Source organism: Poeciliopsis prolifica, unplaced genomic scaffold (genome assembly GCF_027474105.1).
Source record: "Poeciliopsis prolifica strain line A6 unplaced genomic scaffold, Auburn_PproV2 SCAFFOLD039, whole genome shotgun sequence".
NCBI lineage: Eukaryota > Metazoa > Chordata > Actinopteri > Cyprinodontiformes > Poeciliidae > Poeciliopsis > Poeciliopsis prolifica.
This window is the reverse complement of record NW_026562414.1, coordinates 1212961-1239948: the sequence shown is the minus strand read 5'-3', so window position 1 is coordinate 1239948 and position 26988 is coordinate 1212961. Positions and strand designations below refer to the sequence as shown.

The 26988-nt window shown below is 38.9% G+C and overlaps 1 protein-coding gene and 1 long non-coding RNA gene across 3 annotated transcripts; one reads left to right on the top strand and one right to left on the bottom strand.

Moving 5' to 3' along the window:
- Positions 1 to 2491: 2491 nt before the first annotated feature.
- On the top strand, positions 2492 to 7141 carry LOC129375408 (uncharacterized). Its single transcript, XR_008607627.1, has 3 exons — positions 2492 to 2668; positions 5631 to 5820; positions 6765 to 7141. It is a non-coding gene; the product is annotated as an uncharacterized LOC129375408 (long non-coding RNA).
- An 11049-nt stretch (positions 7142 to 18190) lies between these two features.
- hlx1 (H2.0-like homeo box 1 (Drosophila)) lies at positions 18191 to 21940 on the bottom strand. 2 transcript variants are annotated; one of them, XM_055054132.1, is made up of 4 exons: positions 21349 to 21940; positions 20816 to 20998; positions 20510 to 20694; positions 18191 to 18833 (listed from the first exon to the last, which is right to left on the bottom strand). In XM_055054132.1, the coding sequence occupies exons 1-4, from the start codon at positions 21818 to 21820 to the stop codon at positions 18489 to 18491; spliced, it is 1185 nt and encodes a 394-aa protein (XP_054910107.1). In that variant the 5' UTR covers positions 21821 to 21940; the 3' UTR covers positions 18191 to 18488. The 2 variants fall into 2 exon arrangements, with proteins under 2 accessions (XP_054910107.1, XP_054910108.1); XM_055054133.1 differs by lacking the exon at positions 20816 to 20998.
- Positions 21941 to 26988: the final 5048 nt, after the last annotated feature.

Sequence of the window (26988 nt, the reverse complement as noted above, 5' to 3'; positions counted from 1 at the left end):
ATGTTTTTTTTGTTTTTTTTTTGGAAAAGCTTTAGTGGTAAAACCACAAGTCAGTTTAGAGTAGAGCTGGGCAATAAATCAATAGTAATATTACATTGTAATAGATACATCCAATAAAATGTTCAATAATTTCACTTAACTCTGATTCACAACCGCACAGCATTTTGGGTGATTTCGGCAGAGGAAAGACTTTATCTGCTCAACCTTTCACTACTGGCTAAGCTAAGTAACTTGCCCAACAGCAGTTTCAGGTTTCTCCACTGTGCCTCAAAAGGGGAAAATTTAAGGGGGAAATAGGTACAACAGCTTGAGAGGAAATTATAAATAAAACATAAAAAGGTCAACTGATTTGAAAAGCTTAAATTATTATATGTTTTTCAACCCAACACTAGTTGAGAGTAAAGTATCTTACTCAGAGGCAGAGTCATAGTTATCTTTTCAAATCAGATTTTTCTTGCAGCATTTCCCGATCTTTGAATTGACCAATACCCCATTACATCTACAAGTAACAACAACATTTATCGTCATTTCTTTTCACTTTTGAGTTCATGAGGGTAAAATTGCATTAAACGGCGATCCCAGCCACAAACACACTATCCTGTTGGATACAGGATGCAGAAAAGATGCAGAAGGCATCTCGTCAAGTTTGCATTTAGATCAGCACATCAGTAAACAGCCTAATTAAAGAAAAAGAAATCAGGCTGTATGAGCAAAAGGAAAATCTCTTTTTTTTTCTTTTTTTCTTTTACACAGACAGGGGAATTAATTAGGTGATAAATGCCGCCTGTTGCTAACAGTAGGACAGAAAACACAGCCGAGCAAGACTTGGCAGCCTTTCTCCGCTGTGTTCCATGAGCGCTGAGCTGTGCTCCAGTTTCATGCATGTTTGAAAATGTTGTCACCCTTTTCCCTCCTAAAAATGAAACACTAAACACATGTGTAAAAATTATGGCATTTTAACAGCTACTAAATGAAAAGACAAATTATTTTTCTGCGTTAAAAGAGATGACTGATTTGCAACGCTCGTTACTGAGGTGTTACTCTATTAGGTTTCACGGTATTATGTCAAATGAAGTCAGCTTTTCCCCTGTGTTAATGTCCTCCATGGCACATTTTATTCAAAGGAAAGTGGCTCTGCTAAATCAAGTAGAGACATATTAAAATGCTTTAAAAAGTAAAATGACTTCGATTTTGAAAATACTACTCAATGGAGCTGAATGCCAAGTTCCTGCAAAGAGTGGAAAATATGGAAAAGTTAATCTGTCTGATAAAAGTGAATAAAACAACAGAAATTTGAGTGAGAAAAAGAATGGAGAATGTGACATGAAAAGTGAAAAACTGCGCCAGCAATCTTCCAAGAGCCTCTGCTCCAACTCATCAGCTTCCAGTCTTCACTAAAAGCTGATTTTCCGGCTGGTTGGCACTTCTGTCCTGAAATATGGACACGAGTGACGATGAGCTGGTATTTCTCAGGCCATCTTGTCTTGCCGTTATCACAGGATGCAGAGTTGGGAAGAGCGAAGAAGCAGCGAAGGGAGGACCGGAGCCCTAAAGCATAATTTACTTGACCTCGCAGCGCTGGAACCAACAACCAGAACCTCATTAATTCCCAGGGTCATTCTGCTTGGACATAACTTGGTTAAAAATCAGAATGAGTGGACGACTTCCAGACGTAGACCAAGAGTTATGAAATCCCTGGCCTTAACCCAACACTCCCTGGATCTCATAGTACCCACTCCAAAACCAAAGCTTTCTCAAAACGGGGGTTTAAATCACGTTGGGTCCTCTTGGAGGAGTCACCCAATCCTGATTTAAGGGAGGAGGCCAAATGGAACATTTTCTGCTTATTAGGCAGCAAATACGCTGTTGTTTTATGTGATTATCAACTATGAATGATTTTTCTCTCCCATCCATTCTGGAACTTTGGCCTGTCTTTTGTTTATAAAAAAAGGAGCTGGAGCAAGAGCAGGGCTGAAAGGGGAAGCCCAATAAATTACACTAATGCACACATTTAAAGGGGCTTATATTCCCTCTGGCCTGTTATCAAGACTACTCCAGTGAGAATGTAAACTACCTCTTTCTGTCCCCCTCCCCTGACCCAATATTCAATGTTAGCATGCTTTAAAACAGCTCCACTGTTTATGTTATCGCAAATAAAGGGGCAGATTATTTCAACTTTTTCTCGCTATTTCATGCTGGCCCCAGATTAGTCAGGCAAATAGTTGTCTAATGGTGCTGCTGGGCTCATTAATCCAAAAAGATAGACCCAGGATTGTGTAAACACAGTGTAGTCAGGGGCAGTGAATCACACCTTCGGTTTGCAGAGGCCGACAGAGAAGGTTGGGGGGGAGCATGCTGTGTATGGGCCCACACAAGGAAAGTTGTGGAAAGGAAAACAAGCATAATCCTGCTGATAAAAGCAGGATCGCTCCAGCGTTTATTTGGACACACAGTGCCTGCCTGAGGTTAGACCCTAATGAGACAGCAGCCTGTCCAGGATGGATTCATCACTGACAGATCAGGGTTATCGCCCTCCGCCTGTGCCCCTCTACTTTTAATCAGGCTCTTCTCCGGTCACTCCCTATCAGCAACAGTCCATCTCTGGAGCCGTCAGCATCCATCAGCAGCTGCAGACAAGTCCAGGGAGCTCCAACCGAGGAGTGCATTAGTAAGTTATTGCTTTGCAGCCTGACTTTATTGTCTGTCATCCTACAGAGCGTGTGCAGAGAGAACACTTACACACTCACGCAAGCACGCCATTGCTCTTGTAATAACTTTTTTGCCTGGCAGGAGTATTCATATCCCTTGAACTTTTTCACATTTTGTCATCTTACAATGAAAAACTTCATGTTTTATAGGGATTTAACATACAAATGACACACTTTTCAGATATTTATCAGTTTCTTCACAGTTATGAACTACTTGTGTTGGTCTTTGTAACCTCAGTGCAAATATTTGGAGTTATCGGTAACGTGTCAAAATCTGAAGAAAATCCAAAGGTTATGACACGTTTTGCAAGTTGTTGCTTAGAAGAGCTGAAATGGCAAATAAACTTTTGATGTGGAAAAGACATAAAAGTAAGACAAATAGAATATAATATAAAAGTAAACTCCTTGATAAATGTTCATGTTAAACGCAGGCTATCATCTTAAATCGGGGCCTCTCAGGAACACATTTGTCCACTGAAACACAAACTTATCTTCCACCCTCTCAGTCATAACATATGTCTATTTGTGTGTGTTTAACTTATAAGGTGATTTAGTGGTGTTAGTGTTTCTCACTACCACGACACAACCCACTCCCACCTCATCAACGCGCCCCCGCAGCCCCAAACAAGGACATTAAAGTCACGACAGCTCTTTGTCTTGTTGTCATTGCAATAAAACAATGCGGCTGTGCAGCCAGAAACTTGCATCTTTCTCAAAAAGGATAAATAAATCCATTTTTTCCCCCTTCTCTACCACTTGTCAAGTAAAATATACAAACTTTGGCATCCGAAGGTGGGGGGTCTTGAATCATTCATTGTTGATGTTTAGACCAGTTAAATCAATAATCTCCATCTTCTTGCAACAGTGATAAGTGATTCAGCAGGAAAAGTCTTAGGTAGTTCTGAGTAACTGGTCCTGAGGGGGAATTACTTTGCGATGTAAGAGAACAATGTGGCAAATTGCATTTCACTTTTTTGAGCAGACGACAATGTCACTGTTACTATGTGGTTAGATGTCTTTAAAAGATATACTAATTGTGTTGCAAAACACAGAGAACAGGAGTGTGAGAAGCTTCGAGTGGGACTGGTTCAAGAAAATCACTCTGATGGATCGTAAAAATAATTAGTAAATGTTTGGAAAATATTCAAATGCACTTAAAAACTATTTAGTTGCCAAAACAGTTTGAAGACAGGCTGATTTCATCAACATGAACTGGGTGTAGATTAGTTTTCTTAATATTCTCAAATTAAAATGTTTACAGCTGTATTTGGGCCTCCAGTGGACAACAGTTACGTTAGTTTCAAAATATGAAAATGCACAAAACAATAAAAGTGAGCCTCAGGCTGCCAACATCGCACACAAAAGTTGCAGATGAGTCATGATGTTACGTAGGGAAAACCAAACCTTGCAGCACAACACAATGACCATCCACAACAAAAGTAGTGACAGCAGCTCAAATGTTAATTTGTCCATATACCAAACATAGGCAGGTGTTTGCTATTTGCAGCTACCGCTAGCAGATGCAGCTCCAGAGAAGAGTCTGGAGATTCAAGGATTTCTCAAACATGCATAAAAGAATCAAAACAACAAGACTCACTTTTTTTTTTTTTAACTCCATTTTAAATAGAACCCTTCCTTTGCCACGACAAAAATCTTTTCTTGAATCAACTGTGACTAATACAGAAATAAATCTGTGTCTTTCTTTTTAATAAATCTATTTCAAACTTTAGAATAGTAACCTAATTGACAGACTGAACATGGGATAACTGGCATAAAAACTTTTCCTTCAAAAAGAAATAAATAGCATTTTTTACAGGAATCACAGTCAGCATAGAACCCTTTGAAATGGACATATTTAATATCCCTTGTAATTATTTTACAGTAAATTTGATTATTGATGGTAATGCAATTTAAAATGTGTACATAACTGATATTGGTTTTGCTAAACTTGCTGATTAACATTTTTCCATAGTATTTAGAAGTTTTAATTTCTAATCTCTTTTTAATCCATATTGGTTTTCCTCAGTGTATTGCTTTTAAATAGCTTAATCATCTAGTTTTTGGTAAACATTAGTTTTTGGTAAACTTAATGACTCTGGTATTATTTCAAACAATAGATCTATAATTGCTGGAAGTAATCACTATTTGTTGCTTTCTCACTCAACAACACAGAGTTTTGCTTCATAAGATTAACTCATTGAAAAGATTACAAAAACCTGACAGTGAAGATCTTTAGTGGCGGAAAATCCACAATAAACCTGTTTTGGCGTTCAGTGACATAACATCCCTCAGTTTTCTCCATAGGCAGTAATTACAGGCCGTGGAGCATGTGTCTGTAGGTCGTGCAGCCTCTGCTGCAGCCGAGGAGTCCTGCATCACATCACAGTCTGTAATGGAAGCCAGATGTCTCTCTGTCTGTTTAATGCTCATAATCAATAGCATCGCTCAGAGCAGCGCTGACTTTCTCCACCTCTCTCCCCTCTGACAACTTGTTATGAGAGAGGATCAGTGAAGGAATGGCATATCTGTGCTGCAAACAAGCACAAGTGTGTCAAGAGTGAGATTAACTAATTGGATTCCATCCATGAGTCTTTGTTTGGTGGAGGAGGGCGATACGGTGGGGGTCCAAGCGAGGGGAAGCGATCCCTCTCTGAAGCCTCAACAAGCTACATGACACGGCAGGCTTCCACCTCCAACTCCCAGACGAGGAATCTGGGAATGGAGAAACGATGGAAGGAAGGGGATTCCCATAAAAAAGTTAAATCTGTCTAAATAAATAACTTGAAGTGGCACTCGAGGAGACGCAGTGCATCTACATTTCCTGTGGCTGCTTCCTGCCGTCACGTAGGATCTCTACATATCTCTATCCACGAGCTTGTGCCAGGGGAAACATTATGAAGCTGATGACTTTTTTTTTTCCAGTGTGAGGGGAAGTCGAGGGCCTGTGCACAACACCGGGTTGGTGCAGAGGTGTGGTGATTGGAGTACACAGGTCACGACCTCCAACTTGTAATGATCACCTGATGGATGTTGTGAGTCTGGGGTCATCTGTGTGTCAGGAGAGAACAGGGAGGAACAAGTGTTGGTCCCCCCTGCACGGCCTGCAAAAAACGTGAGACAGTTTCCAAAACTTTTAACAAATATTTTCTTTTAAAAGTGACCTGAATCTTGATGCAGCTTTTCTTACTTTGTTATTCCTAAATATAAACCCCCAGAGCAACTGAAAAACACTCCTCTCATCTTCAGCCATCATTTGAATGTTTTCTATTTTATCAAAATATAGAGCAGTTATTGATACTATTGAATGTAAAAATTAAATATGGTGTGAAGTACAATCTGCCAAAATAATCTTTTGGAATTTCTTAGAGTAATTTGATTTTCTTATCTTATTATATAAAACTTAAAAAAGTAGAAAATAAAGAAGTGAGTGGACATTTGTTTGAACTTTTCAATTAGTGTAATTGAATAAGAGACCATAGCCAATGTCTAGATAGATAGATAGATAGTACAACAATATAACCACTTGAAATCAGTCAGTGTTAATGTTTAAAAAAATTTTGTGCTCATTTTTGAGAATGAAACATTTTGGAGTTATTTTGATGTTCCAGCTGTACTTCATCAACAGCATGAGGTGCTGTTGATAAAATCCTCTCTTGTCAACGGATGTTCCTCTAACTTTACATGCAGGTTAGGCACAGTCAATGGTATGTAGCTACTATAATGTCATCCGATTTACCAAGTGTATCTGTGGGGTTTACATTTACCTTAACATTGTCTTATGTGTGTAGTTCAGGTAAATGCAGAGCAAGTTAGAAATTTTGCTCCTAAAAATCAATTTCTTTTGCCACAGTAGCTGCATGAGAAAATATTCCCAAATGACACAGTTTTGTTTCTGGTCTGTGCTGCAAAATGAACAACTTCTACAGCAACTTGCTTGAATTGCATGCAATTTTGTAAAAATGATTTATCTGTTGCTGGTTTTTTTTTTTTCTGGTTTGAATGCATTCAGCTCTACATCTGCTCCCATACCAGGAAAACTGTTTTTTACATTTGCAGCAGATTGTGCAGAGCAGTTCCTGATGAGGGCCACTGGGAGACAGAGAGAGGGAGCAGCAGATCTAGGACTGAGGCCTCCATCCATCCGGAGAGAGAATAACTCCATCTCTCGCTGATAAAGGCAGCTGGCTGTGCGGACGCTCGGTAAAATTTTATAGTCAGATATGCACAGATGAGTGGGCCAGCTGTGCAGTGTCATATATTCCAAAACAAACCCTGAAGGAGCTGAACTTTCACCCCTTGCACATATGGGTTACAGGGCTTGCATTCACACTGTTGTTCATGCACTTAAACATGTGCAAACTTTACACATAGCAGAAACAGAGAGTCACAGTGTGCTGCATAGGGCGCATGGAAGTTGGACTACTCGACCCTTTTAAAAACAACAGATATTTTATTCTCTGTAGTGCATTGAGGTTGTCTGACAAGGGCCACAGCCTTAAATAAAGGACAGTAATTATGAGCTCTCACCCGAGTCTGAATCTGTCTTCTAAATCTGTGAAAAGGAAGTGGGACTTAAGGATGTGAAACCAAGCAGCGATTTTTAAAAATCACCTGCTCACTCTCACTTGTGTGTCCCATTGCTGGCTGGTGTGGTGACAGTCAGGTACTTCTTTCTTTAAGTCCTGGAAGCTACAGCGGTTCTCTCTGCCACACAGATCTATTTATTTTGGAACAAGAGCAAGACAAGCCCAAGTGACGCTTTATTTATTTTCCCACTCTTGCTCTCTCCTCCCCTTAATGAGCAGAGTTGGGAAGAAGAATTTCTTGATAATCAATCAGCAGGGTGTTCTCAAGCGCATTAACGCCGAAAAAAGGCTCACACTCACACATAGACTTGGTGCAGTGATGAGGTCTAATGCTAAAGCAGATAAATAATAAAGGGAAATAGATAAGAGGGCATGATTAACAAGGTGAGAGACATTCCTGACTATGATTGGTTAACTTGAGTGGTCATTACTGGTATATACAACTGATATAAGATACTTTCTGACATTGTTCCTTTAACTTTCTGTGATATGTAATTTTGGTTATAATACATGTTAGATAGAGGTTTCTCAGAAATAGATAACATCAGGTTTGGTCATAAAGATGAACATGAGACTGTACTGAAAAACAAGCCAAAAAACATGGTGGTCAGTTCTTCGGCATTAGTGGACATGCTGGTTATCTTGTTGTTCTCTGAGAGGGGTTTCATTCTGGCTGTTCTCTATAAAACGGCATCTGCGAGCTACGATAAGCCCCGAAAAAGGGGAAATGAGGAAACCTCAGACTATACTCAGCAAACTCAACTTTTATCTATAGAGAAGCCTTGCAGGTGACCAGAGTTGCATCATGCATCAGCCTGTGACTGACTGTAACGAAGTCGGTTTGTGTTGTACTTTAAAAAGTAACAAAGGAAAAACTGGGCTTTCCACATAATTATTTCTGTTTGTGAATTGCATCCATAGAGCAGAAAATTACAACAAACTCCCCGTCAATAGCAACCATGTCATTCCCACTGGACAAACATGGCGATCAGTAATAAGTACCAGAAGGTAAATGGGTACCAGCGTATCCATTCATTTGGATGAGAGTGAGAAGGAAAAGAAAGCTAATACCAAAGCTTCCTTGGAGTTTTTGAGCAACCACAATTATTTCATAAAGACATTAACAACTTGAACAGAAGGTCACAAAAAAATCCAGAACAACATTTAAACATTGTTGGGCTCACCTCAATGAATGCTGGTCTTATTGGATCAACATGGAGAATTATTCAAAGTCCATTACGGGAACACTAAAAGAAAAGTTTCAGAAAATGAACATTAGACCAATAATCAAAGATGGTCTGGATCTGCTTTGTTCCTGTAGGATCTGTATGACTCGCTATTATAAATTCTGCTCTCTACCAGATTGAGATTGACTGACATTTGGGTTATGGCCTAGTCAAAGTCCAGATTTGAATCCTGTTAGTGATGTTGTGGCATGACCTTAAACATGTCAATGACTTTATGGAAAACAACTGTTTGAAAATAAGTTCCTTAATGTCATGTTGGCCAGTATTGACTGATAAAATAAATCTGACAACACTGTTATGAAAGCATTAAAAAAAACCTTCAACAATTTAAAGAACTATGTTTGATTTGAGCAGAACATGTAAATGTTGAAAATACTAGGTCAGCATAGAGGTCACTGGGCCAGTTTGTGATATGTGAAACTTTTACTCTATTTGCAAATATATGACGCTTTTGTTAGATGTAACAAAGGCTGAGTAAATTCAGGTGACTTCATAAAAAACATGTGAGGGAATTATTAGGTTATGAGAAACTCTGAATCATCTGTGAATTCATGCTGCGGCGTCTTACTTCATGAGTTCCTAATAAACCCTAAACAGCGTCTATTGTAGTTTATATCAGCATTATGACTCATTTTTATCATATTTATTGTACAATTACCTATTTTCTTTTTCAGTCAGGAAAACATCAAGAGTTTTGTGTTTTGGCCTGGATGTAGATTAAGTGGACTGCTAGTCAAGGCTTTTGATCAAAGTAAAATAAAAAGAAAACTTGAAATTTGCTATAAAAATGGCACCTTCTAGTAATCATTAGTGATTTGATTATATCTTCTATTTGGGTCTTGTTCTTTTGCTTTTGTTTGTGCCAGAAGTCATTTACCAGGAAATTGTTCTTATCAACCATGTGGCGTTTCAAACCTACTTTGGGGATTTGTAGCTACTTTTTTATTCTTCTCTTTATAAAGCAAGGAGAACAGGGATTAGGAAACGTGACTATGTGACATCATCAAATACCAGTGGGAGGTTCCTAATAGTTATTTTGGTTTGATCTTTCCAAAGAAAGACTTTATTGGTTGGATTTTAGCACAAATGAAACCTCATTGTGACATTTACTGTGACATTTGTTCATTATTTGTTCCCACTTCTATTATTAGCTTAGGATTTATTTTGTTAAGCTTTCTTCTGAAGAAAGAGTTAGAAAATTATGTAGAAATTTATTCTTCTGGGTTATTGTCTATATTCTCACCTAAACTACTCTTCAGACCAATCTACTGCATGGCCAAATATCCAGAATATGTAGAAAATTATTCAGGCTCATGGAAGCCAAAGTTAGATCCCAAAGCCTAAACTCAATCTATATACCTCCACTTGGTCATTTCCAGAATCCTAAAGCAATCATTGAGTTTGTAAAAGAAACAAAATCATTAAAATAAATGTTTACCATCTGTTTTCTTCAGCCTTAGCTGATTTTACAGGAATCTTTTAATTTGTACCTAAACTATAAATCATGACTTTAAAACATAATACCCTCATCAGTGGAGAATATAATAACTTCACACTCTTGAAAGTCTACATTAAGCTTTAAAATCCAGGCAAATCTCTCATTTGCACCCATTAGCTCTGATTGATGCTCGAACCGACCGTATGGTTAGTTTTAAAGCCGCAGGCAGTTTCAAGCAGCAGAGTGAAAATTTGCTGCTGATGACAGGTCGTGTGAAATGAAAGCGCTTTTTACGTCCTCTCCTTTGTGTTTGCTTCTCGGCTGGAACGCCAGGGCTCAGCCATAATCTCCCCTCCCAGTGTGTACATCACTCAGTGAATTTGGCCTCCATGGAAACGTGCAGGCGGTTGAACCGCTGCCATTTTACATCCCTAATTAATACCAAACCTCTGCACCCCTTTACAAATTACAGCATGCACCGCATAAGGTTGGCTTGAGACGGCAGCCTGCAATAAAATTCCTTCACGGGTACAATAAAAACATGGCGGTAGGTCAGAGGACTTGAAGCTTCTAACTGATTACTGCTGGCCATTGGCTCGGGGCGGGTAGGCAGGGTATTATTTGAGAATGGTGGTGAAAGAAGAGATTAAGAAGCGCTGTCCAGGTGGGGGAATCTCTGAGGGATTCTCCACTATGAGAGCCATCCAAGGACAGCGGGAGAATATTTAAGTGGAGACTGGAAGGAGGAGGAGAAGAGTGGGAGAACTGGCCACCCCACTGTGCCCTGCTGGCTGTGGTTTGCAGCCAGTGCAGCAGTAGGTAACTCTGGAGCCAAGGTGGAGTGAGAAAGGAAGGGAGGAAACTCGGAGAGAAACCATGAAAAATGTGGAGCATGAAAATGTCTCCCTTGGTTTATGGCAGTGCAGCCCGGCATCCAAAAGAAACACATCTTTAAATTTAACTTGAGATGTCTTTTTTTTTCTTCTTCTTCTTTCCTTCTTCCACTCCCAACTGCTGGCAAAAGCCCGGATTTGGAAGCGGAGCCAAGCTGCTTGGAAACTGCGACCATGTTAAAAAAGCACTCAATAATGTGGCTTTTTGAAAATGTGGCAAGAGCTCCTGTATGTGGGGATAAGCTTTCAGCGTCGGTGAACATGTTTTCTGCGTTTTGCAGCTGCAGAAAATATATCGGTATTCCCGTGTTTTCGAAAAAAAAAAAAAAAAAAAAAACATGAGATTTATACGCTAACACTTAATATAAAATGCTGTAAAGGGAATTTTTTAGATTCATAATTCAGGTAAATACTCTCCAGTTTCACATGTGGCACAATGAACATAAATGTCTCTTCAGGAGGGAACAAGCTGAACTGAGCTTTGAATAAAAAGCAATAAAGTCTTTAATACAGTGAATAGGATTAAAATGAAGGGGTCGTCTGGAAACATTTTGACGTGGCATCAAATTAAAGATTTGCAGCAGGTAATAATATTTTGCCGGTCTCAGAGGGAAGTTGTCTCTCATGCTGATGATTGAGAGCTCATTTAGGAGAGAATTACCCTGAGGAGCTCATAAATCTGCTACGATGGAACAAACATCTGACACAAACCGGGGTATGCTTCTGTTATAACAACTAAAAGAAGCTCTTTTGATGACAAACAGTTCATTTATTTAGTTTTTCATCTACTTAGAGCTAAAAGCCCGCTGATTATTTATAAGAAGGACAAGTGTTTCCTTGTCTGTGTTATGTCTCAAATTTAAGGTTTAAATATTTTATTTAAACATTTCTTTACTGCAATGATACACACTTCCTCCTTTGATACAAGAGAAAAGAATAATCCAGGGAGATTTAGTTTTATTTTTACCAATATCTCTTTTCTGACACAATGTAATTTTTTTCTATGTGTTGGAGTCCTGTCTTGGATGTGACAGAGAGTCTGTGGAGGGAGTTAAAGATTAGGGTGATGGCAAGTAGGTCTTCCAACCTCAAAGACCTGGAGCTAAACATCAGAGATCAATCTTCAAAATACCTGTGGAAATATGCAAAAAGCTGCCCAGCAAATACAACAAGAGTTATACTGCTGCCGTGGCATAAATGATTTTACCATTGACTGGTAATGGTAAAATCATTACCATTACCAGTAATGATTTTACTGGTAATATTTTATAGAGTATACATTTTTTTCTGACATGTGATATTAATAATAATTTGATAAAAATTGATGTATTTTAATTCTTACTACTTTTGAATTGTTTAATTGTCTTTAGAGTGATGCTTTTCTAATTTCGTACTTGTTGGATAAAAATAATTTAAAATCTGTGCATAGGTTTACTGTGACAACCAGCCAATAGGGTAATACCTATTACTTATTATTTAATTATCATTTACTTATTTTGTATATTTCTGGCTATTAATTGTATTATTGACTTTAGTTAATTTAAAGTAACCTAAAGTATCACCTGCAATAAATCGTGTTTGGCTCGATGAAGTAAAACTCCAGCTAAAGTGAACAAATGAAAAGGTTATTTAACCTTTAAAAAAAAATTCTAAATGTTTTATTTGAATTAGTTTTATCCCAGATTTTAAATAAAATAAGCAAATTGACACGTACTACAAAATTATCAGTGACACAAAAAAGTGAATTTGTTTTGTGAAATTAAATCATTGATTTGCTTGTTATTGGCACTCCAAGTAAAGATGATGTCTGAAAAAAGCTTTAAATGATTATTATTCTCCAACAGCAGGATTTACTTGGAGTATTTAAGCCTAATTAACACCACTGTGCATTGTGACAGAATAATCGCAGGTCCTCATCAACGTTTTTATTTATTGTTCTGCATATTTACATATTGAGTATCTGTGTGCCTGATCTTTACATTTACTTAATCTTCCTGGCATGAATAGCACGTTTTCTCATTTTCCCACTTTGATCAGTGACTAAATGAGACAGGCCTCTACGTCATCGTAATGTAGACAGGTTGATGGGATGATGATGAAGATTTAACGACATAGTAGAAAATAAAACTACGAGTCCAAAGACCAACAAAGTCCAAAAGCAGGCTCAGCACAGAACAGATGGGGCAACTTAAGAACAAGGCGAGAGCCAACACAAACAGAAACCTGGAATTGGTGAGTCTAATCAAGCATGGCAGCTTTATGGAGAAGATTTCTTCAGGGACTGAGGGAAAAACAGATTGAAGAGGAAGATGAACAGGCATGATCACAAAAACTGGATGCCTAAAGAGACAAATAAAATTCCAGTTTCACAGATAATGTGATGAGTTTATCCCAATGAAAGAGGAAACTTTTTTACTAATTAAAAGTTCCTCAACGCTCTCATCAGTCAAGTAAAGCATGAATTTAAAACTATGCTTCAGTTACATTTCTTTTATTGCCATTGTTACAGGTGAAAGTAAAGCTGCACAATATATTGAGATTATATTGTCACTGCAACATCTGTGCGCCAGTCATAACAAAGGGATGTTTAAAGACAAAGAAATGTAAAATAATAGTGTATAGGAAGCACAAATGAGGAAGAGAGGAAGTAAGAAAATGGTTGAATATTCTAACTGAACTGCAATAACTACCAATCATGAGACTGTTGATTTGGTAACAACCTGTTACCAAAAGGACAAATTTACTTAAATCTTAAATTAGGTTTTAGAAAATTCTTTTGCAATTAAAATTTGATTTATCTGAAGTATTTTCACCAACCAATAATGTAGGCTGGTATAACCTATATTTTGATGAGATGAAATTACTGCATAATTGAAACTGTGGTTTTATTGTACTTTCTGTTTGAATTGCAATGTAATTGATGTGTATTTTAGCTAGCATGCAGTTGAATTATTTTTTTCGGTAGCCTACTTTAAATATAAAAAGGGCAGTGAGTGAAGGATGATCATTCAGATGCACAGTGATCCATGTCAGACATTTAGACTTTTAGTTGAAAAATAAGTAAGAAAGTCAGTATTTACTCAAATGATCAAGTTTGAATATCCTTAAAAAAAAAGAAAAAAAACCTTTTGTGTCATGTTGCACTGTAATTAAAAGTTTGTAACACATATTTAAACATAAAAATGCTTTTACAAATAATCATTCCTGTCTGTACATCTAGCACTGTTTGCTAATAATACTCTTCTGACGAACCTGACTTGTTCTTTTTCCACTCTATAAAAATACATTCATGAATCTAATCTTGATTAAGTTCATATCACCCTAATCCTCCTAATCATCATGACAGTTGAAGACATTATCAACGGTTCCTCCCAAAGGGGGAAGAAGCAAAAATACAAAATAAACCTTTATCTTTTTGTCTCTGTTTGCAGTTTTCTTTTGTTGCTCTGTTTTCATCTAACGGTCTGGCGCAGCTTCCTCTGATGCATTACAACGCTGCAGGAGAAATCTCCAACAGCCTATCCAACAACCTCACAGATAAGGCCTCAAAGCCCTTGAGATGTCACAGCTTTTAGCCTCGTTAATCCCTCGAGCACTTTGGACAGAACCCCCTTTCTTGTTTCAGAGAGACCATTTGTCCGGCACAGCTACTTTTTTCCCCTTCCTAAGTGTTAAATAATGATAAAATCTACAAGGCTGGTATGGTTTATAGGTTGCCCCTGTCCTGGGTTGCAGAAAGTGATGTTTTAATGGAGGTGGAAAGGCTGACGTTCAGCGAGAACCAGATGGACCATCTCCTATCTTGTTCATAAACGTTTTTAAGACAGTTCACAAATCAAGATCTCTCAGTATTATATTAAGCGTACAGATTGTTATTGTTATTGTACATTTGCAAATACTAGTGTGATTTATTGCTTTTTGAGTGTAATTCAAATCTCAACCCACTTAGACATCTAATACATGAGTGTTTCACAGTTAATATTAGGGGCTGATTAAGTGCAGGGCTTTTACAGCTTTCCCTGGAAACTGGCTATCATAACTCTGACAGCTTCTCATCCAGCGTGAATTAAGAGTGAGGATTAAGATGAGTGCCATCTACTCTGGGGAAGGAGAATTTGTGGTTAGAACATCTTATCTAGGAAAGAAAAAAATAACACGGTGGCAGCAGGTATGCGGCGCTCCGTAGTGAGGCAGAAGGGGAAAGAGATGAAGAGTGAAATGCAAGATGTGAAGCTAGAACAGAAAAAAAAGTGCAACCCTCCTGGGGTCAGTCTTCTTTCCGGAGGAGAGGAAAGCGGACCCTGTTGTTGATGGAGCCTGTGGTGGTCTGGGTTTTGGGGATGTTAACAGTCAAGACGATGTGAACTCTAGAGCAGAACGATTTGAGACGATCACGGTATGTCAACGTTCAGTAAACAGTTTCACAGTTTAGCAGTAATTTATGCTACAGCTCGCAAAAATATTTTGCTTTTATTTGAAATAGAACTAAAGTTTGTCCCTTATGACTATTTCCTTTTGAAATTCTGATTTACAGAGTCAAGCAGAAATATAAGAATCTACTAAATTATAATTGTGGAGAATGTCACACCATTCTGCTCTTTATAAATCAAAGCAGAGAGGATAACAAACTGATACAGTCAGGCTATCTGCTCTGGTAGCCAGCCTGTAGTATCAAACAATTTTAGAGACACTTTCAAATCCCTAATGAAGCAGAAAACCTGACAACCAGGGAGCAGCAGAAGGCAGGGGATACTTCAGACAGTCGGAAATACTTAGTAGCTTCCTCTAGAATTTTATCTTAAACCACATAGTCACTATTATTAAAAACTGTTGTGGCTGTGAAAGTTTTTAAAACCTTGGCAGGTCCTTATATTTGCACCCAGTTCCGTCTTTAAAAATGAGATGTGTCTTTATATGAGAAATACAGTATTTAGTAGAACTTATTCATATTTAACCCTCATGAAATAAATAAATCTCTCACTTTGTAGCTCAGCTATTTTTATACTGCTACATTATATGGATGGACAAAAATTAAATAGTTGTTTTTGTTAATTTTGATGAGAATAAATTTTCCTCTTATTGTTGAAAAATAATGATGTATTGAAGATCTTAAGACTGGCAGTCTAGATGTTTTAAGCGTTTTTCCACAGCATGTTTGCACTCTAGAATACAATTGAATGCAAATAGGTAAAGCTGAATAGTTTGAGGGAAAACAATATTTATGTAGCCAAAAGATATTGCAATCAAAACATTGATCTATTCTCATGCAAATATCTGACGCTTTGGTTTATTTTTAATAACCGGAGTGAACCTTTCATCTAAACAATGTGAAACTGTTTTAAGAGAGAAAGTTGGAAAAAATCCTCATGAAAATGGGTGCTGGTGTCTAATAGTGGTTGAATGATGCTTTGGGTTTATCACACGGGCAGCAGAAAACAGATTTCAAAGTATTTTTTCTGAGCCAAACGAAGATAAATAGCCATTAGAAAGCTGTTTATGGAGGTCCAGCGTTTGGCCTCGTCACTCTGACTCAGATCATGTCTTCATGTACGTGTTGTTGCACAACATGTAGTTTTATTTTAGGTTCTATGCATACTTTTCATCTAACTCCTTTGGGGAATAAAAAGAAAATGCTTTGAAAGTTGAAGGAGGAAACGACAGAAACCTCTTGGAAACCAACAAGCCAAATAATAAACATTTATTTCTAGGGCCATTAAAAGTGAGTTTACATTCTAAAACACTTGACAAAATCTCATTGAGGAGGTGGGAGCTTTTTATCGAATTATTCAATTTTTGGCTGCAGGGTATCATATGTTTGATTTTTATTTTTTTTTGATTTTTTTTTTAAAATTTGGCAACTATGCCGTGAAGATGTTCTTTTTAAGGCTTTTTGTCAAGTTGCTAAACATCCTGTACACTCCACAAAGGCTTCAGCAAACTTCAGTTTCCATCAACAAACCTCTCAGTGGCCCAGTGGTCTCACATAGACTTATGCAGTCGTTTTTAATTTTTGTTTTTTACAAAAACTCTAAAATATACAACTTAACATCGGCTTGACTCAACCTGTCATCTTGCACAATCTTGTCTTCTGTGCTCAGCTGCACCTGGCTCCTTTAGGAGAATTTTTTATGAGCTCTCACGTTTTTATTCAAAGTAAAGCCTGCAGCAATTATCATTTCCAAACTCCATAATGTGTAGGGGCTTGATTTAAGATTTGCGTCCGTCTTCTGAAATGCAAAGACGCCTACAGACCCAGAGAGGTTTAATAGTCTTGTAATGCCAGGAAGGGTGTCATGATATCATGTCATTAAGCATCCTTAAACGCGCACACACGCTGCGCATGTGCAGGCCTCCGCCTCTTGCTGTAATAAAAGCGGATTCCTTGTAATTCTGTCACCATTGATAAGCATGACGAGGCGGATTGAGAAAGTGCATTTCACCACCACTGTCATCCTTCGTGCTATTTTCTTCTTGTTGGTCTGCACGTTATGAAGCTGCAAGAAGATGAAAGCTCCGCAAGGAAAGCGCGTTGCGGAGGAAGAATATTAGCAACACCATAAACGGAGAAGCGGCGGATTGTATTTTTAAATGCGTGAAAAATAGTCACCCGGGTGTTTGCTGCTATCTGGAGCCAGTAAATGTATACAGGCTATAAATTGGACCCTTCCTTGGTGCAGGCTCCAAGTGCACAGAGTTCATCCCGAAAGTGTATTTATGCGTCAAAATTAATAATTAGACTAATAATAGGACTTTTTCCATGGCTATTTGTTTGGATTAAACAACCCCGCGAGCCCTTGTACATTAATAAAAATAATAATAGTCATATTTTGTCCTACTATTCTCCTTTATTTACGATTATAATCATTTGTCTTCTTAACTGGAGTGCAAAGGCTATTTTCAGTATTATTAGAACCTTTGCAAACACTGGTAGACTCGCAAATAGGCTACATAAATAACTAAAAATACTGTAAAGAGTAAGATGATAATAATAATAATAATAATAATAATAATAATAATAATAATAGATTTTCCCAGGTAAAAACATTTATTTACATTTTTCAGTGCAAATTACTTTTAACAAAATAGCACATCTATGTATCAAAACAAACAAATATGTAATAATTCTGCAGTTGTCCAAAGATTTCATTTACAACATAAGTCGAGTGGTTCCTGCAATAACAATAAAATCCGCAACCGCATCATAATCGTTGTCATCTTCATCATCATCATCATCATCATCATCATCATCATCATCCTCCCCCTCCTCATCATCCTCAACTCTGCAGCTCTATTCAAGACAGTAATTATAGGCCAAAAATAAGTTTAAATTATGTCCGGTTTTTATTATTAAAGCGATGAAAAATAATTATTAGACAAAACAGCAAAATCTAATACAATTCACACTTTTCCACCATGCTCCCTCTGCCTGCTGGGCTAAAATAGTGTGCAAGAATGAATCAGTCTCTGCGCTGCTGCTCGCTGGAAGTGAACTGACCTGTTTCCGGATGCAGACGCTAAAAACACTCCGCGGGTCTTTAATGTCAGAGGCTCTCAGACAAAGATAGGCTAACATACGCTCCTTCATTGTCCGTGGCCTGTTTTGTTTTTTGTTTTTTTCATATCAACACCTGCGACGCCGTTGCCGTGTCCGTGGGCGCGGGGCAGGAGTCGGCGGCGGCCGCCTGCGCGCTCCCGCTCATGATCACGCTGGTCTTGTTGTTGTTGTTGAGCTCAGAAATGTCCAAATGTCCGTCTCCGCTCTCTTCCTCCTCGGCTTCGTCCGACTCGCTGTCGCTCCGAGCCTCGCTCTCGCACTCGGACTCTGTCGGCTCCTTCGGCTCCAGTCCCCCCGCCTGTGAGGCTCCCTTCTCCGGCTTCTCGTCCTTCTCCTTGTCCTTCTGAGCCTGGGCCTCTTTGGAGTGTCTCCACTTCATGCGCCTGTTCTGGAACCACACTTTTACCTGGGAACACACATTAAACACGCCTCGGTTTCATTTTTTTCCCCTTATGTTTTTTTTTTTTTTTTAACAATTTGGGGGAAATATTGAAAGATTTGTTGTTTAAAAATAAAAGAACAATTAGCAGATTCCGCTGAGGAAAGTTTTCTTCCATCAAATGTATATAGGCCGGGACAAACTTAGTCCAAAACATGTCTTTTAAATTCGCTGTTTTTCATTTCTTTAATTAACACATTTTTACTCAAACAGAGCAACACAGTTAAACGGAATGGAATATGCAGTTAAATACAATTACTATATATATATATATATATATATATATATATATATATATATAGCTGGGTTAAAATAGAGAAAACTAACTTTTAAAAACCATATTCTATTCATTGCAGAACCTTTGCACATCTTTGTACTTCAGTAGCAGATCAGAAACAACTCCATTAAATTATAATGTCTCACGATAATAATGATCTATATCTTTAAACACTGTTTAATTAATTGTCTGACATTCCCAAGTTAACTGATGAGCTATAAACAAAAGCAGGCAGTGAGATACTGCTAAAGATATGATGGCCTTTTTCAACCAGTCAGCTCACGCCTCACTGACGCCATGCATGCTGATGTGGAGTTAAAGGCCAAGGCTGCAGCTTCTAGACACTTGGACTAGTAAAATGTGCAGATTAAGCCAGCATGTGGCTGCCAGACACTGCTTGCATTTAATGTGAATAATGAAGAGGTTATTTTTTAACTCACTATTATTCAGCAGAAGTTTTTGTATTTCATAATTTCCTATTAAATTGCAAGAACTCTTTTTTTGTACAATGGAAGAGGGGAAAACACTGAAAATATATATACATATATATTTTTTGTAAATACAAAGCTGTTATTTATTTTGTATATCATATTTGGTGGTTAAACATTTGCTGGTTTGCCTGTCAGGGCACCCTTGATAATAACACAGTGGATGTGGATGCCCTGTTGTATCGGTAGCAGATTTGCTCTGCAAAAGAGGAAAATGAAACATCCCGGTGTAATTATTACACCAACATTCCAGATCTGACTCAGGCAATAAACTGGATACAATTAACTGTTTTATTTTTCATTTTGATCTGAAGCAATTGCTACAACAGCTTGTCTTTTCTCTTTAAATCAAATAAAATACACAGAGTCTCCTAAGCTCACTGCACTTCTGTTCCTGATAATTGGATACGCACCGATCCTGCTTTTCTTGGCCAATACCTATTTCCAATTTTGTTGGAAATCTGACCAGACCATGATCCTCCCCTCCCCCCACAAAGTCTAAAAGGTAAAAGGGAAAAATGTGCCAGTGGAAGTTGACTCAACACAAAAGAGAAAATTGAGGAATATCATTATCATCTCCATTTACATCTTAAAGCATTTATCTAATTTTTCTTAAATTAAAAAACTACGTCATTGTGAATGTTGTTCGGTAATGTGAATATAGAATGAAAATGGCAGAAGTGATTAATTTCGCTTTATATACTGACAAAATCAGACTTTATACTGATCCTCGATCCAAGCGGATTAAAAGGATCTCTGGCTGATTTAATTAACGCACGTTTAAATGAATGTTTACTCTCTCAGAGCAATTTTTGTGTGATGGATTTGTGCCAAAAATGTGTTTCAATCAGCTTTGTGCACTTTAACTTGAGCCTTACCTGAGCATCTGTGAGCCCCAGCATGGCTGCCAGCTGTTTTCTGTCAGGCTTGGTGACATACTTCTGTATTTCAAATCTCTTCTCCAGGCCTTTCCTCTGCAGGTTGGAAAACACGGCCCTCGACCATGACCTTTTCCTCTTGTACGTCTGAGGCATTGTGTCTTTTGTGAGCACTGCGTAGGGACCTGGACAACAGACAACAAGGGAGGACATAGGGTTAAGCACCACCCGAGAGGTTTCAAGGTTGAAAACACACAAGGAAATGTAATGTTCTCTGTGATGCTCTACTCTACAGGTGGTGTCTACCTGGGAAGGTGTCCTGAAACTGATGCTGGCCTGCGTGTCTGCCGCTGCCGCTGCCTAGTGAGCCCATCATGGAGGACGCGTCGCTCATCCCGGGGTCTATGGAGGAGAAGTAGGGGCTGGCTGGAGGTTGAATGGGGATGTGGAGGCCTGACTGATGGTTTGAGCTAACGATGGAGGTGAGATCTGTTACAAAGTGAGAAATGATGGCCTTCAGTCAGTTTGGACACAAGCACAGGAGGGAGAACATTTTAGGGAGAATTTTGAAATAGGTCTGTGTGGAAATGTGGAATTTTGCTGCTGATTATGACCTGTGTGACCTCTTGTTAAGGGGCTCCTGAGTTTGTGCTAACTTGCTCTCTTAAACGCAACGCATATTGTTGCTTCTAGTTTGCTGCTTTCATTTTCTAAACTGCCTTGCCCTGTGCTTGCTGAGTTCATGAGTAAATATTTCTTGGGGATAATGACTTAAAATGTGGGTATCAGGACTGGATGCTTCTCTGCAAATGTTTTATTACAATCAAGTCACCGCTCACCTCTTAGAGAAGACTTTTCTTTGCATTTTGGATCAAAGTCTGTGGATAAAATCCTATCGATTCCGAATTTGAGGTCTTTACTTGAAGGCGGGGGTGCCTGCTGGGAGTTGAACGGAGTCCTAGAGACAGTGGTGAGCTGCAGTCCGTGTCTGTGGTACGGAGACGCCGGGCTGACTCTGGCTCCGAACACCGATGAAGGCTCCGGCGCGACGGGAGCAGGACGCAGCGGAGAGCCGCCGGAGTGCGCCTGCTGAGCGCGCTGCTGCTGCTGGTGATGGTGGTGATGGTGGTGTCCCATGTGCACCATGAGCGCTGATGATCCGGGGATGTTCTCCGCATCTCCTGCTTGCAAAATGTCTGCGATGCAAAACGACGGCTTCTTTATGGTATCCACAGCGAAGCCTCCGGCGCAGTATGCCGACCAGAGGCTGAAATTGGATGCGTAAAACGGGTTGAGCCCGGCGGTGTACATCCCGGGAGCTTCTAACGACTCGTATTGTTTCTCAAATGATGTTATAAAAAGACAGACATGTAAAACGATAAGCTCGGATAAACGCTTCAGGAGGACAGATGCGAGCCCTTGTTGTGCCAAAAACGCTCTCACTGGTCTGAAACTCTAACCCCGAAGTTCCACTCTGAAATTCCTCCGCCGACGCTGATTGGTCGCTCTCAGAGCCAATAGGTGCGTTGCCTTCACTCATATCGTTTGTTGTTGCAAACTAAGACGAACCCTCTCTCTTTTCTCTCTCTCTTTCTCTTGCGCACACATGAGCAGGGAGCAATTTTGATCCCGAGATGATGGATTGATCACTTAAAGAGAGCCCACTCCTCACCCACATAACGCACTAAAGCAGTCATTACAGCCGAAGGTTGCGTTAATTTGGATTCTTCGTGTAAACTGAGTTGAAGAAGGCACTGTGAGGTCAGTTTCATAACTCAAAAATACCGAGAAACATGGCATGACATTCACTATTTATACACTTAGAGCTTTTTTAGATTTTGTCGCTTTACAGCATCAAACCTTATTGGGAACTTATAAGCAATAGACCAACACAAAAGTGAGAAAAATTATGCTTTTGTTCTGAAAATGTTGTACGAATATAAATCTGAAAAGTGTGGTGTGCACTTTTGTTCCACTGTGTTTTCTCTTACACCCCTAAATAAGTCACATTCAAATTGTTTAACAAACATTATACAGTCATCAACTGTGAGTCAAATAATAAATATAACATTTTCTCAAATGCCTTAATCAGAATCACCAATATGTTGATCAATGATCCAGTTACTGCAAATCGAAGTCATGTCTAAAAAGTTGGATTTTTAGCCTCGATGTCAGTGTTTCAGCTGTTTGAAATGCTGAATGCTGCTTCTCTGTATTTGGTTCTGGTTCTGGGATGAAAAACAGACTGAAACCAGAAGACCGGAGTGGTCTGGAAGGTTGACACAATAACAAATAAAGCCCAGTCTAAGAGCTAAAACTGTCTTTTGGAGAGAAACATTCACCAAAAACATTAAAATAAAATACAAAAAAAAAAAAAGTAAATGTGGAACACGGTGAAACGGAGCCATTACTCTGTGGAAAGGGGGTTGTTTCTTTTTTTAACAGGGACTTAGAAACTGGTCAGGGCTAAAGATTCATTAAGATAATTACTGAGCAAGCTTTGAATAAAACAAACTGTTAAGACTTCACACGACTTGATCCTGGACCTTTCAGCAGGACAACTCATCATGAGGTCAGAGGTACAATATGTTATACATCAGAGAATTTACATGTCTTAAAATGGTCCAATCAAAGTCCAGATCAGTGAATATTTGGCAGAGTGTGAAAATTGCGCAGCAGCTTTTCTCCTTCCAGTCTGCGTGAGATTAAGGTTCTTGTTTTTTTTTTTTTTTTTTTTTTTTTTTTTTTTTACATATATAAAGCAGAATGGCCAAAAATGTCCATCTCCAGCTAAAAGTGTTGCAGGTGTTGCAGTGAAAGCTCGTCACCGACTCAGACTGTTATTTGTGAAATGAGGTGAAAACAATATCTCATTTTCCTTCCGCGTCGGTTTTGTCGATGACATACAGGATATCACACTAAAATACATTGCTGTATGGTCTTCATTTAACAAAATGTGAAGAAAAAATGTTTAGGCGGTATAAATACTTCTGCAAGTCTCTATGAAAAGATCAGGTAATAAACGATCAACAGCGCATTGTCATGAAGCTGCGCCCAGGAGAGTCTCTATTAGCTCCGTCTCATCCTGTTTTTGATGGCCTCTGATTCGTGTTAAATGAGCGGATACGCCTGGTAGATATGCCCCTAAAATAGAAGCCGTTTTAGTATTTTAGGACACAGCAGAAATCCTTATTTCTTCCGGAGGCGAAGAGGAGGGAAACTTTATAATGACTGTTAGAACTTCCCTTGTTCAATATTTGTGCAACTTTATCTCAACCTGCAAGTTGCACGGTGACGCAAATCCGTCCCCATGCTCATAATAAACAGAGGAAATCTATTCCCCCTCCTACGCGCAAAACACAATTAACTTCAGAGGCGATACTTCATCCGCAAGGCCCCCTCTCAAGATTCACGCCGCTTGGCTCCTGGCCAACGTGATTTTGGAATCGGATGATTTTATGGCCTTTTCGGCTGTTTGGTTCTCCTTTGAAACGCGCAGGTTCGCCTTCTCCCCGCGCATTTTACGCTCAGTCAAAAACCGACCCTTCTTCCACTCTCCTAGTCTGATCTTCTCTGTTTGCTCCCACTCCTCCTCCTCCTCCAGCTCCAAACTCCGAGCGCATGTTTCTCTCGCATGTGTAGAAAACAATAGCTTCTGAAGGCCCTGCGCGCACTCATTTAGCCCCGATTCACGCGGGCGGAAGCGCCGATGACCCTGACTGCCCGCTATCATGGTGTTTTCGAGTGACACTTTTCCGGGTTAAAATTAGAAAAATGACATTTAACGTTTGCCCTCCGTCCAGCAGTCAAAACAATCCAGGGAAGAGGATGTGGCGGTGCGCAGCGAGCCGCGAGTTATTTCAGGTGCTGATGAGCTTTTTCAGTGGGAAGCACTTGAGAAAACAGACGGCGGATCAGCGTTTGTACCCACGCAGTGAGGAGAGGAGAGAAGGTTGCAGGTATCTGACGTGCGTTTGCAGAAACGGTTCAGTCAGTAAGAAGACACTTAGATAATTGGAGGAAAAGAAAATGAAGCAATGTGATCTGCAAGAGTGTCTTGCAAAAGATTTCATTTCACTTGAAAGTTTCCTAATTTCACCACCATGAAGCCACAAGGTTCATTGTATTTTACATGGACATAATGTTAAGTGCACTTAGCATTTTTTAACCTGACAAGTGAAGCAAACATTGGAATGTTCTGAATCAGTAGGGACCTGAGCCTCCCCCCCCAGTGATGCTGACACCATTATGTTTAATTCTTTGCTCAGGATAATGAGCCGTATTCTACAACACATTTAGATTTGGTCCAAAAAGTTACATTTTGGTCTCATCCCATCTCAAGTTTGTTTTATTATCCAATGAAAAAATGAAAACATGACTTTTTATTGCTTTGTTTCAACATTGACTTTCCTCTTGTCCTTTTTTGCAAAGAGGCTGTTTTATTTATTGCGACACTAGTAGTTCAGTCAACACATTTTCACATCTGAGCTTTGGATCGTTGTATCTCTTATTGCAGGACATGATTAATCACCTCCTGGCCTGTGTTGATTTGCAGATACGGTATTTATTTATTCTCAAATAATGGACTGAGCAGCACTCTAAGATGTCCAAATCTTGAGACACTGCATTGTAAACTTATCTTTCCATAAACTTTTTAAACAAACCTTTGAGACCTTCACAGATCAGCAGGATTTATAATGCAATTAAATTACATTCACTCTGTTTACCAGGTGACTTCTGAAGGCTTTTGGTTGCTCTGGTTTTTATGGTGGGTGTCAAGTTTTCACAGTTTTGGAAATAATTTGAACTTTACCTTTTGTTTCACTCTTATGCTCTACTTTATGTTGGTTTGTCATTGAAAACTTAAATAAAATATATGGAGGTTCCTGTTTACAAAATCAAAAATGTGACATGGTTCAGTACTTTTTAATGTCACTGTAATATATACATATATATAAAAAAGTCCTTCACATGCAAGTGGGGCCTCATTTTTCTTCTTTTCTCATATTACGATATAATTTCTGAAACCATAAAACTCTGAAAATTTTATATAATAAAAACGACACGCGTGATTTACGGATGATCCGTAAAAACACTGAAATATTTCTGCTAGACTCATCCTGGAAGGTGTTCATCATCATCATGTCTCTCCTCCAAGTCTAACCTCCGCAGAGCAGAATGACTGATGGGAAACGAGACACCCTCAGGACGAGCTGTGTTAGTTAACGCATTCTTTTTTTCCCCTTCCCAAAGCTGCAGGTCGCCGTGGCTCACAGTTTTAAATCCAACAGGGAAGTGTTTTATCACTTTTTAAAGTTAACTCTGTTTGGATCCTTTTACAGTGAATTGCTGTGTTTTAGGGTAACTCAGAATAAACGGCAACAGTCTTTGCATGTTTGAGCTCGACTTATAAAAACTTATAAAAAATATATTTAAAAAAAATAAACTCTTAAAACAAAAAACACAAGATTTATTTCTTTCTGAAATAAAAATATAATGGAAACGGATGTATTCTCTTCCATCAGATCATAATGATGAGTCCCTTCATGGAAACTGGGGCTTGCAGCTCGCTGCAGATAATATAAATATTCTAGTTATAAAGTAGAAACTATAGAGAAATGCTATCTAATATAATTAATAATCAATTAAACACTGCACATGCCAATACTTTGTCCTTAAGTTTTAATTTTTGAGCCATACATGTCACTGATTTTGATTTTGTGGATTAGCCTGGCTCTGGTTTTATTTTTAATGCTATTCAGATTTCACCACGCCTTCTAAACACAAAAAATTATCAAAGAAAAAGCAGAAGTTCAAATGATCATTTTCCATAAGAGGTCACAGCGTTTTGAAATGGAGCAACATTCTTGCCTAAGTGACTTGACAGCCTTGCGTTCATACTCTGCCATGAAGCTAATCAGAGACAAAACAAACACCATGAAAACACAATGTTGAAGTTTTTATGAGTCACATGCTCATTGTAGATGAAAACAAAGGCGTGCAACTGTGCACTACCCGAAGTTTAAAGCCTCTATTGTTGTCGCCTAATTGCTCCCTCTGTGTTTTTCAGGAAGCCTTATCAGAAGGAGAAGGAGAAAAAAAACCTGAATGAGGACCTCGGACTGTTTGCGGCCCATGCAGCTGGGCAGAATGAAGCAATTCCCATTATTACACTGAGAGTTATTGCTCCCCTCCTATAAGACCCCCATCCAGTTCGGGCCAGGCTTACTATTTCTGGCAATGTTTACCTCAGGAAGGAACTTTCGCAGATTTAATGGGACCTGGGCCATTGTACACAGACTTCTGTATGGCACACTGCCATCATTTCCACAGAGAGCAGAGAGAAATGAAGAGAGGGCTACGTCTAAAGTCAATTCAAAACATGATTGTCCCGTTTATGTGACCCTGAGCACATCACCTCTATGAGACCATGAACTCTCTCAGAGGTTCAGTGAAGACAGTTTTCACTTAAACTAAAG